The following is a 13,383-nucleotide window of genomic DNA, read 5'->3' on the forward strand; positions in this document are numbered from 1 at the left end:
CTATATCCTTTCCCCTCTCCTTACACTCTGACCAAGAACCTAGAAGGAAACTGAGGGAAAGAAAATTCTCTGTCTTGACTTTGGAGTTAGCTTCAGACCTCACTAAAGATGTCAACATCCATCAGTCATGCACTTTAAACCCACCAAAGTCCCTTGTGATAATCAGTAACACACTGATAAGTCTGATAAAACAGAATTTGTGCATGTTATTGACCACAGCGCATATACAGTATGTTAAGTATTCAATAAACAATAACTTTGTTGGAGCCAGAGAGATAGCTCAGTAGAATAAGCACTTGCCTGGCAAGTGTGAGATCCTGAGTTCAATCCTTGGTAATGCAAAAAAATAAAAAAATTTTAAAACATTTTGTTGTTTTTTAAACTTCCCAGTATGGCACCCCTGTTTGCCCACAAGCAGACGACCCACGGGCAGCCCTGTCAGCTGGAGGGCTGTCTTCTTAAGTCATATTTCTGTGTTTCCTTTGACCTACAAGTCTCTTATTTACAATTAATTTTGGTTTCACTATGTATGACCCTCCCTTCCTTCCAATAACCTGCATTTTTAGTTGATTTTCTCTGAGCAGCTTCAGTGTGGTGGCTTCTCTGTTCAGCCCTGGTGAATCTCTACAATAACATCGTTAAATCGTTCTAAAAATAATTCAACTCTAAAATAGGGATTTCCTTAAGAAAAGGAAGGCGGGAAGAAAATGATAGAAATTTCCCTGAACCTATCAGAGTTTTATTTCTCTTTCTGAAATAGAATTGAATTTTGCTTAGCAAAATACTCTCCATAGCTGAGTCGTCATTCAGCAGCACCGCCCCAGCTGGTGTCTGTGAGCCCGTGGGGTTGGACTCCGGCACCCACACAAATGGTGCGCATGATGGGGGTAACAGTGTTGCGCAAATGCGTGCCACGCTGCACACGCTCATCAGTGGGAGTGCTGGTCGACCGCCCGTCGGTAAGTCGGACTGCGTCGTTTCTGCCCTCGTGACCTCTCGGTCTCGACAAGCTCCGCCAAAGCACACTTTGTGTTCTGTTGGTGTCCCACACACAGTTCTGTCATATATTCTCTTCACATAAGTCACACCTCAGTCACAGGGGCCACCGTCTCCTTCTGGAGATCGCCAGACACTCCCTCACAACCCTTTCAGCTATTACAGATCCCTAAATTCATCCTAAATTCTGCCCTCCTTTATTCTCCTCTGCACTGCTTTTCAGATTACTCCAACAAACACTCTTATCTTCCTGCTAAGACTGAGCATTTGGGCACCTTCTCATGTCTGGTAACTTTGAGGTTCCCACAGTGCAGGGCTTACTGTGTGAATGAATGTTTCTTTTAAATATATTAAGGATGTCGAAGTTCCTGTAACATTTCTTTTTTTTTTTTTTATTTGCCAATCAATTTTTTTTTCTTTTCAAAGTTTTATTGATAAACATATAGCAATGAGACAGTTTCAAATCAAATCGAAAGTACAGTTTCAACGAATAATACACTGCATATATTCTTCTTAGTGGTTAATTGCTGTACAAGATGCAGACTTGTGATCCTACTTACAAACACCATTAGAACAAATCATTCTATTCATTAAGAGAATGCAACTATATATCTATCCCAACCACTTTGAATACACAGATACAAAATGGACATTCATAGTTATATCCCAATTTTTTTAAGTTCCGTTGTTGAATATTATAGGTGTGTAAACTCAGCAAAATATTCTAAAAGAGTACAGAAGTCCATAATATCATTGGGTCTTCTGTTTAACTGGCAATGTCAGAAATTATTGACCTGAGTCTCCTGTAACATTTCTAATTTTTCTCAGAAGAGTGTTAGCTCCTGTCTCTTAGTTGTATATTTATTCTGGTTCTGATTTGACTCTACTGTAAATTCCATTTCCATGTGGATTCATATTTTTCTTGAATGAAATCCAATGCACAACCTGCAGACTCCTCCCCTTTCCCTTCTCTGTTCGGTAGATATTAACTTTTTGTTTGTTTGTTTGTTTTGGGTTTTTTTCATAATTTTATTGAGAAACAAATAGCAATGAGACAGTTTCAAATCAAATTGGTAGAACAGTTTCAATAATTAACACATTGCATACTGCCTTCCTAGTGGTTATTTGTTGTACAGGATGCAGACATGATATCCTATTTATAAACACTATTAGAACAAATCCCTCTGTTCACTGAATTAAGAGAATGTAGCAAGGGCTGGGGAGATGGCTCAGTAGAATAAGTGCTTGCCTAGCAAGGGCAAGGGCCTGAGTTCAATCACCAGTTCCGCAAAAAAAAGAGAGAGAGAGAGAGAGAGAGAGAGAGAGAGAGAGAGAGAGAGAGAGAATGTAGCTATATATCTATCCTAACCATTTGAATACACAGATACAAAATGGTCATCATCTGTAACTCCTTTTTTGTTTAGTTCTATCATTTAAATATTATAGGTGTGGATATTGGCTTTGGAAGTCTGCATTCTTTCTGGAACCATTAACTAACTGGTGGGTACTTTTTTACAATGTGTATACTAGTCTCTTCCGTACATGAACGCTCTTTCTCTCTTATTATATTTGACTAATTTTTCTGAGTGCTTCTACTATATAAGGGCTACATTAATTTGGGGAAGAATGTGCATATGTGGCAAGTGTCACTCCCTTTTCCTCCTCCTCAGCTCCTACAGTGAGCAAGAGCACTACCACCAAGGTCTGGGTTTCTGTTCTAGCTGTTCAATAGTCTAATCCATATATATATATATATATATATATATTCTTATAATATTCAGAACTTGAAAACGGAGCTCGGAAAGATTTCAGACCCATAGTTCATCATGGAAAACCCGAGGTTGAGCTGCGCCACTGGGACTGAATTCCCTCCTGTCCTTGGACAAAGGTGGCTTCATCTCCACAGCGAGCCTGGGGTGCCCACACGTGTGCGGATGGCTAGCAGCAAGCTAACGGCTCCCCCGGGAACTCCATCGCCACAGTGGGGCTGACTTGACCTCCCTGCCTTCCTAGCAGGAGTCCTTGCCTTGCTCTCTTAATGGGCCTGGGGCCAAGGGAAGGGACCTGAGCAGGGCGCCTGGGAGGCAGGGAAGGGAGGAGTGACGCGCACTTCCTGAGTGTGTCCCCTGGGGCGGGGTCTGCACGCACTAGCCCGAATGGTAGAATGGTAACGTTTAGTGCTTCCCCTTAAGGCTGAGCTGCACCACCAGAACCGGAGTCGGCCACTCTCTCCTTCAGCGCTGACCCCTGTGCCACCCGTTCTCATGTCCAGCCTGAGGCACATGAGGCGGAGCCAGCCCAGGAAAGCCCTGAGGACCTGACCCCCACCACTCCCCTCCTGAAGGGGCGGCAAGGGCACCAAGACCTGTAAGTCCCATGGGAATTTCGCCTCAGAAACGAAAACTTCAAAAGCTGTTACCAGACGTTAAGTGCGTGGCAGGGTGCAGCGTTTAGTCAGCACTGGGGGATCAAAGGAGATGAAGTCACTAGCCCGCTGGAACAGCTGAGGGCTTGCACAGTGAGGCCGGGCTGTCACTGATCACGCGGGACCATTCGGATGCGTTGCGAGTGGCGCAGGCCTCAGCGCCAGGATGCCCAGCGCGAAGGAGAAGGCCACAGCGGTAGGTGTCCCGCTCTGGGAAGAGCTGTGCTCAGAAGGGTGCAGCTGTGGGTGCGGTGGGCGTGAGAGACGTCGCCACGGCTGGTTGCAGCCTTTGCTGTGCTGCTGGTGAGGCTGCTTGGGCTCAAGCCTGTGAGAAGTGTCCCTGCCAGAACTTGTCCTCTGAGGGCCATTTCCACATCACCTTGCAAACCAAAACGTGAATCCGGGTAGGTTGAACTTGGAAGAAAAATGGAAAGAAAAATGATGTCTCTTCTATCCGGTTTCCATCCGGTTTCCTTCTGTTTCCATTTTATACATTCTTTCTTGCACCCAACATAGATCATTTTATAGCTTCATGAAAAGCAGGATTAATATTCAATTACTATGTAATGAGTGGCAAAAACAATTAAACAAAGCTGCATTCAAAAGAATGGCAGCATTGTGGCCAGAAGTGATCATGTCTTCCATCTTCTATCGTATCTCTTATGCCAATGAAATCCATCTCTTCATCTCTCACAATATAATGCACTTTTATTGTGCATTATGACATTTATTCAGTACTGTAGCCTAAAATCGTGGACTTGAGTATACTAGGCAAGTGTTTTACCACTGATCAGATGATAGATAGATAGATAGATAGATAGATAGATAGATAGATAGATGATAGATCCCGAGCCTGCATTGTTTCTTCTGAGCTACAGAAATATTTCATATTTTAAAATGTAAAAACTTCAGTAATAGGGCCCAATTGATTTTTGTATGCTTTATCTTTATTAACACGTTTCAGTTGTACATATTCATTAGGATCACTGTGCTCTATTTGCATATGCATAGACTCTGCACTGGTGAAGTGCGATCTCTTCATCCACCTGCCCTCAAAATACCCAGCCTTCCCAGTGTCTAGCAATCAGTATTCTACGTTCAGGTGAACACGCTGAGCTGCCACCAAGGCCAGAGACCGCGTGGTTCTTCCCTTTCTCTTACTGGTTTGTTTCACTTAACATCCTCCGGATCATTCTGTTTAGCCATATACACTGGATGGTCGCAATGAAGTCTGCTGGCTATGTATGAGAGGAAGCAAGTAATATCAACCATAAGATTGCCTGGGGGATCAGTTACACCTCCCACTGTCTCTTAGAAAGAATCAAGGGCCAGGGAGATAGCTCAGCAGCATAAGTGCCTACTTGGCAAGCACAAGGTCCAAGTTTGATCCCCTGCACCACGAAACAAAAAGAGAAAAGAGAAATAGCTGTCCTACAGTCCCCCCTCAGGCTCAAGTAAAGTCCGACCACCACTTTTTTATCTCTTTTTATCATTCTTGCTTGAAGTTCACATTACATGAAAATAGCATTGCTATTCATGACTTTTTCTGGCTTCCTGCCACATGGAGTATCATTTTCGGTCCTTTCACCTTCAGTCTATGAATTTCTCCTTGACTTAAGTGTGTTTCCTATACACAGCATATTACAGGATCTTGCTTCTTTTTTATTGATTTTAATGGGGGAAAAAGATAAAATAGCAATGAAACAGTTTCAAAATAGGTTACTAGGACAGTTACAATAATCAATACATTGCGTATTGCTGTCTTCATAGTACTTATTCAGAGGACAAGATGCAGACACGCTGTCCTGTCGACCCTTGCTTCTTGATCCACTCTGCCAGTCTGCTTCTTTTGATTGGTGAGTTAAGCCCATTGCAAGGATGGAAACTGATGTGTTTTGGACTGTGCTTGCCATACTGTTTTCCTGCTGTAGGTTCTGTCTCCTCTCCGTTTAATTGCTTGCCCTGCTTGGTCTCTCACCACTTTCCACAGTGCTCCTTGCTGCAAGATACAAGATACTTGGAGCAGAGCGAAGGGAAAAATGTCAAAGGCTGCTGCCCACATGCCCCTGGAGTAATGCTTTAGGTTTTGCAACCCTGAACAAGAGAATGAGGAGGCCGATAAGCCTAGGTCAATAGCTCAACAACCAAGCAATTCAGGACAATTGCTGAATATGATAATAGAATGTTTATTAACAAGGTGTGAAATTGCCTATTACTAAGAAAACTCCCTCCCCTCCACAGTCCCTTGTGTTGTGCCAACTGTGTCACACTTTCCTGTGTCCTCCTACAGCTGCGCTGGGTCACCACTGACTCACCTCTTGGGACTGTTTTTCTTTGTAGGAATGAGTTCTGCTTCTATGAGTGAGTGAAACTTTTGTGAAAAACTGTCCCTGAGTTGGCGTAGCTCGTGCTGCCACGGCACTGTGCCGGCACTGTGTCCTGTGTGTGTTTATAGACTTCAATACCTGTGTTTTCCAAAAGACCGAAATTTGCTGCAGGACAGAAGCGCCCTGCGGTTGAGCGCCCGTCGCCAGCCATCCCCCGGGAGGCCACAGGGTGTGTGCAGAAGAGCCCAAGGACTTCTAGACTAGGTAATGACCGCACGTCGTGGCGAGCTGAACCCAGGCTTTGCAGCTGACAGGACCACGCGTGAATTTGGCTTCCACAACTTCCTGCTGTTGTGAGTTTGGGGAGATGAATTCTCTTGTCCGATACCATTTCTTCACCTGTAAGAAGAAACCAAGACCCCTGCTTCAGAAGGATAAGCAAGAGAGACAACCTCGAGACACTGTTCTGCAAGCTAGACTTAATAAGCTGAAGTTATTCAATTAAGCTTTTTTTTTTTTTTTGTACCGGGGATCAAACTCAGTACCTTGCAGTTGTCAGGCAGGCGCTTAAGCTGCTAAACTATCTCTCCTGCCCTCAAGTAAACTTTTTAAATGTTTAAAATGCACTTTCTTTTCCAGCACAGTTCTACACAAAAATAATTCTTGAGTGACTGTATATAATAATTCAATCACTAAATGGACTGTGATCATAAAAATGTGACTCAAAACATTCTGAGCGCGGCAGGCGCCTGTGAGCCACCGGGGTGCGTCTAACAGGCTGAGGGGAGCCATAAGGGACATCAACCAAAGCTTTCCTATCACACAGGTTCAATCCAAACAGCAAAAGAGAGGGCGCTTCCACCGATATGCAAAACTACACCAGGGTAAGAGACTTTGTTTTCCTCGGCCTAACCGCGGATCCAGACGTCAGCCGGCTCCTCTTCCTCCTGCTGCTCCTGGTGTACGTGACAACGCTGCTGGGAAACCTCCTCATCACAGTCACAGTGACCTGCGAGTCCCGCCTCCACACGCCCATGTACTTTCTGCTCCGGAACTTGTCTATCGCCGACATCTGCTTCTCCTCCATCACCGCGCCCAAGGTGCTGGTAGACCTTCTCTCCGAGAGGAAGACCATCTCCTTCAACGGCTGCCTCGCCCAGATGTTCTTCTTCCACCTCATCGGAGGCGTGGACGTCTTTTCTCTCTCTGCCATGGCCCTGGACCGCTACGTGGCCATCTCCAGGCCCCTGCACTACGTGACCATCATGAATAGAGGCTCTTGCGCTGGGCTCATCGCGGCCTCCTGGCTGGGCGGCTTCCTCCACTCCATCGTGCAGGTGGCCCTCCTGCTGCCGCTGCCCTTCTGCGGGCCCAACGTCCTGGACACTTTCTACTGCGACGTCCAACAGGTCCTCAAGCTCGCCTGCACGGACACTTTTGTTCTCGAGTTGCTGATGATTTCCAACAATGGGCTGCTCACCACACTGTGGTTTTTCTTGCTTCTGGTGTCCTATTTGGTCATATTATCCTTAATAAGAGCTCAGGCAGGCGAGGGCAGGAGGAAAGCCATCTCCACCTGCACCTCCCACGTCACGGTGATCACCCTGCACTTCGTGCCCTGCATCTACGTCTACGCCCGGCCCTTCACCGCCCTGCCCGCAGACAAGCCCATCCACGTCACCTTCACGGTCATCTCTCCGCTGCTCAACCCCCTGATCTACACCCTGCGGAACCAGGAGATAAAGTCGGCCATGCAGAGACTCAGGAGAAGGCTTGGACCTTCTGACTCAACAGGCCAGTAGCTTCCTCTGATCGCCACTGTTGGAAGTCTTGGCACAGCGAATAAACTCTCTTCAGCAGTGACTTCTACTTAATTTTTCCCTTTCTTCTAAGAAATAAATGACTTTTAGAGATTCTGATCAGTGTGTCATAAGCTACAGTGCCTTTCATTCAAAAACATAAAGAATAAATCTGTTAGCAGGAGAGGCATGCGTTCCTTTTCCAACACATCCTTGGAAGAAATAAAGGAAACTAAACCAAAAGGCACTTGAATGCCGCCTCCCCAAGCCTGCGCTCATCCCAGGAAGTGAACCGAGGTGTGTATTAGAAGCGCCAGGCACCATAGGACTGGGGAGTCTACAGTAGCTTTCATAAAGTGATCATATCCAAATTAGGTTCCTCTGATTATTTGAAACAATAATTTATACTGTTCTCAACAGAAGATTTTTCAGTCTAAACCCCACATCCCTGAGCATCAGATGCCTTAGCGTTAACACGGCTTGAGCTAGAACATGACCTCCCCTGTGATGACCTACAACACCAGCAAAGCCCCGGCTGCCCTCCTCCAAGCCCCGCGCCTGCTCACCACTGCCGTGCGCTTCTTCAGCACCCTGTGCTTGGCTGTGGCTTAGCCTGTGGGAACCTCTTGCAGATTTCCTCTTCTCTTTCTCCTGTCTCCCCTACTGAGAAAAATGTGTATTATATCCCCAGCCCCAGCATGCCTGGAATGTAGGACACTACTAAGACCTTGCTGAAATTAATTATATTTTGAAGTAGTAAGAATGTTGTACAAATGTTGCCTCTCACCTCTGCTGTTCAAGCTATCCGTTGGAGGATGTGCTTAAGGAAAGATGGTGCTGTAGCACACGCTCGAATTCAATTGGGCACGTGAGTGAGCCTTGGAGCCAGTCTGGGTGACACTGTGAGAGGAAAGAACAGAGAAAGGAAGTGAAACAGAAGGAAGGAAGGAAGGAAGGAAGGAAGGAAGGAAGGAAGGAAGGAAGGAGAGAGGGAGGGAGGGAAGGAGAGGAGGGAAGGAGGGAAGGAAAGAAGGAAGGAAGGAAGGAAGGAAGGAAGGAAGGAAGGAAGGAAGGAAGGAAGGAAGGAAGGGAAAGTGGCAAAGTTTAGGAAAGATGGGAAGAAAAGAAAATTTCTGTTTATCTTTTGAAGAAGTAAACCCTTATATACGATAAAGCTGTGTAGCTGCTTCAGACAATATGATATATTGAAAAATGTTGAGATAAAGTGACAGGTATTATTCAATATGACATATTCCTTATTTGTTTAGTTAAATTATTATAACTATTTTCACTGGGAGAATCTACCTCATTTCTGCAAGTAGAATCTAGTATCTTCAAATAGTTGAGATGACAAAAAATATTTCTGTCCCGTATATCAGTCCACAAATCAGGTATGCTTGGGTAAAATCGTAACAGACCCTATACACATTCAGAAGATCACCAACAACTGCCTCCAAAATCTTTACTCTCACAAGTTGGAACACACAGAAGAAATAACAGATTCCAAGATATATATGAGTTACCAAAGCTGAATCAAAAGATGTATAAATTCTGAAAAACCCAATATCAGCACATGAAAACGTATAGGCTAGAGAGCTTGGTGGCCTAAGTACCTGCCTGGCAAGCACAAGGACCTGGGTTCAATCCCCAGGACCACATGCTGTCCTGGCCCCACACCAAGCTGGCCACTGAAACCAAGTGTGGTGGCACACGCCTGTAATCCCATCACCAGGGAGGCTGAGACAGGAGTCATGATGAGTCGGAGCTGCTTAGCAAGACCCTGCACCAAATCAAAAAAATAATGATTTTTATAATATTAAAAAATAAGGAGGCCCACCCACTAAGTCAGTTGTTTAAGTGCCTGCTTAAACAAAGCAGTCAGGCTCTGGGAGTGGTGGTTCAATTCCCACATACTCAAGGTAATCCAGACCAGCGCTGGAGGCAAACTGGAGCCACCAAAAAAAAAAAAAAAAAAAAAAAAAAAAAAAAAAAAAAAAAAAAAAAAAAAAAAAAAAAAATAGTAATAATAAATAAATAAATAAATTGAGGGCTGGCCAGATATCTCAGCAGATTAAAGTGCTGCTTAGACAGGCACAGGGGTCGAGGTTTGATCCTGGGCCTGCCATGCCAGCCCCACCCCCAGGACATGCTGAGCTGATTGAGACTGGGCAGGGTGGCACATGCCTGTAATCCCAGCACTTGGGAAGCTGAAAACAGGCAGATCACTACGAGTCCAATCTGCATAGTGAGACCCTGTAGACCCTGTACTAAATACAAAAGAAAAAAGAAAAAAAAATGTAATCAAAAACCTACTAACAAAAAAGCCCAGGTCCTGATGGAATCACTACTAACTTCTACAAAAAAAATTAGAGAAGATTTAATGTCAACACTTCTCAAAATCTTCAATGAAATTAAAAGGGAAGAAATTCTCCCAAATTCATTTTTGGAGACAAATATTACTCTAATACCAAACCAGAGACAGACCCAACCAAAAAAGAGAACTAGAGGCCAATCTCCCTAATGAACATACATGCAAAAATCCTCAAGAAGATACTACCAAACAGAATGCAGCAAATCATCAAGAAGATTATACATCAAGCCAAGAGGGATTTATCCCAGTAATGCAAAGATGATTCACTCTATGCAAATCCATAAATGTAAATACACCACATCAACAGAGCCAAAGACAGAAATCACATGATCATCTCAGTAGATGCAGAAAAGGCTTTAGACAAAGTCCCCAACACTCATTCATGATAAAACCCTACAGACAATCAGAATAGATTGGCTTTGCCTCAACCTGATAAAAGCCATCTATGGCACACCAATAGCTAACATCATACTAAAGGAACTAAAACTGAAAGGTTTCACATTATTGTATTTTAATTATTTATTTATTTATTTATTTTTGGATACAGTGTCTCACTACATAGCTCAGACTCATAGTGATCCTCCTGTCTCAGCCTCCCGAGCAGTGGGATTACAGGCATGCACAATCATGTCTCGTTTTGGTGGCCCGCACAGCTCACCTGCAGTTCCAGAGCTGGCACAGCACGCAGTCCCAGGGATGGAACGTGGGACCTAATGCTTGCCAGTCAGGTGCTCATGATGCCAAGCTATCTCCCCTGCCCAAAAAGACTTCATTTTAAAATCAGGAGCAAGGCAAGGATGCCACTGTCACCACTTCTATGCAGTATAGTTCTGAAAATATTAGTCAGAGCAATTAGACAAGAAAGAGATAGAAAAGGGATAATGATTAGAATGGAATAAGTGAAATTATAGTTCTTTGCAGATGATGTGATACTCTACATAGAAGACCCCAAAAATTCCACCAAGAGAATTGCAGATTTAATGACCAAATTCAGTAGCATAGCAGGATCCAAATCAACACTGAAAAATCAATAGCATTTCTATACACAAACAACTAATACACTGAGAGAGAACTTAGGAAACACCACCTTTCACAGTGACATCCAAAAAGATGAACTACTTAGGAATCAATCTCATGGGGAGTAAAAGATTTATACAATGAAAATTATAGTACTCTGAGAAAAGACATCAAATAGGATTACAGAAAATGGAACGATATTCCTTGCTCCTGCAGAGGAAGAACCAACATGAAAATGGTTATCCTCCCCAAATTGTTATATAGATTCAATGCAATCCCAAATAAAATACCATTAGCATGACTCACAAATCTAGAGAAAAATTCCTAAAATTTATCTACAACTAGAAAAGACCTAGAATACCAAAAGCAATCCTGAGCAGCAAAGTAAAAGCAGGTGGCATCACAATCCCTGACTTGAAATTATACCACAAAGCTAGTATTACAAAATCAGCACGGTACTGGCAAAAAGCAAACCTGAGGGTCAGTGGAACAGACTGGAAGATGTGGACACAACTGCAAATACACTGAGACAACTTATCTTTGGCAAAGGAGCCAGACGTGTTTGATCGAAGAAAGACGGGGATGGGCGAGACAGCTTAGTAGCTTAAATGTTTCCTGGCAAGTGCAAGGGTCTGAGTTCAATCCCCTGTTCCATAAAAAAAAGGAGAAAACACAGACTCATTAATAAACAGTGCTAGAAAACAGGCTCTCGACATGCCAAAGGCTATTATTAAGCCCATCCTATCACCATGTGCAAACCTACAGTAAAAAGGAATTAAAGCTTTAAATATTAAAATAGAAACACTAAATCTTATGCAGGAGAAAGTAGTAGATCCAAATCAACACTGAAATGTCATGGGAAATACTTCCAAGAATCGACAACTGGGATCTCATCTTTTCAGAAAGTTTCTGCATGTCAAAAGAAATCACCAACAGAGTACAAATGAGACCCACAGATTGGGGCTCAGGAGATAGCTCAGTGATCTAAGCACCTTCTGGCAAGTGCAAGGATGCAGGTTTGATCCACAGTACCACATGCTGTGCTGGCCCTGCACCAAGCCAGCCACTGAAGCTGGGCATGGTGGCACACTCCTGTAATCCCAGCACTGAGGAGGCAGAGACAGAGAGGAGGATCACTACAAGTCTGAGCTGCATAGCAAGATCCTGCACTAAATACATATTTTTGTTTAAAAAAAAAAAACACACAAATTGGGAAAAAAATTACAGCTGACTGTCCCACAGACAATGAAATTCTATTTAGAACATATAAAGAATTTTTTAAAATCAGGCCCCAAATTGAAAAACCCAATCCAAAACAGGGCATCTGAAATGAATATACACTTCACAAATGAAGAAATATAAAGGCCAAATGAATGCATGAAGAATGTCCAACATCTTTGGTCATTCAAGAGACGCAAATTAAAACAACACTGAGATTCCACCTCACCCCAGAAAGAATAGCTATCACCAGGAAGTCAGCCAGCCACAAATGCTGGAAGTGTAGCCTGGTATGAAACCACTATGAAAATCAGCATGGAGATTGCTCGAAAAACTAGGATTAGAAGTCTCATTGAGCCCAGCTGTTCCCCTCCTAGATGTTTTTCCAGAACTGAAAGCATCATACCACAGTGACTTATGAGTACCCTGTTCATAGCAGCACAATTTGTCAAAGCTAAATCTTGGAAACAACCCAAATGCCCATCAACTGAGGAATGGATATAAAAGACACGGCATTTTTATACAATGGAGAGTTACTCGGCTATAAAAAAATGAATAAATACATGAACTTATTTTTTTCTTCTCCTTTCTAATTTTTTATCACTTTTTTAATGATTCTGCATGGTTATGCCTAGTAATCTAAGTGGCTAATTTGAAGATAACCTTATTGCAATACAACAAACATTGTCGAATTCCTATTACTTTGTTTAGTGAAATTCTGAATCACTTCTATTGTTCTTTAACATTTTTTATTCTCTTTATAAAACAAAATAAAAATTAAAAGGAAGAAAGAAATGTGGAGGCTGGTGATATAGCTCAATGGCACAAGTGCCTACCTGGCAAGCACAAGGTCCTAAGTACAATTCCCAGTACTAAAAAATAAAAGAGAAAGAAAGAAATGCAAAGGAAACATATTTATCAATAAGCTATATCCTGGGGAACTACCTGCTCGGGTCCCCCTCTTGTCCCTCTCTTGGACAGGAGCTTTCTTTCTCTCAATAAATATATTCTGCTCATAACCTTCGTTTGTTCCTAAAATTCATTCATCGGTTTTAGAGAACACGAACTCCTGCAGGTCAGGTCGGGAGATTGTCTTTCTCTATGTCTATGTCATTTGGAGGTTCCCTGTATGGTTTGGAAGTCACCCACCCAAGACCAGTTTTTCTCCCTGTATCATTTTGGAGGTTTCTCCAAGATCATTGGACGGAGGTATGAGTTTGCTTTTCTTTC

General features: G+C 43.3%; 1 protein-coding gene across 1 annotated transcript; it reads left to right on the plus strand.

Moving 5' to 3' along the window:
- The first annotated feature begins 6,614 nt into the window (after positions 1-6,614).
- Positions 6,615-7,550, plus strand: LOC101565756 (olfactory receptor 4D10-like). Its single transcript, XM_004646922.1, has one exon. The coding sequence runs from the start codon at positions 6,615-6,617 to the stop codon at positions 7,548-7,550; it is 936 nt and encodes a 311-aa protein (XP_004646979.1).
- Positions 7,551-13,383: the final 5,833 nt, after the last annotated feature.

This window comes from Octodon degus, unplaced genomic scaffold (assembly GCF_000260255.1).
Source record: "Octodon degus isolate 3935 unplaced genomic scaffold, OctDeg1.0 scaffold00283, whole genome shotgun sequence".
Lineage (NCBI taxonomy): Eukaryota > Metazoa > Chordata > Mammalia > Rodentia > Octodontidae > Octodon > Octodon degus.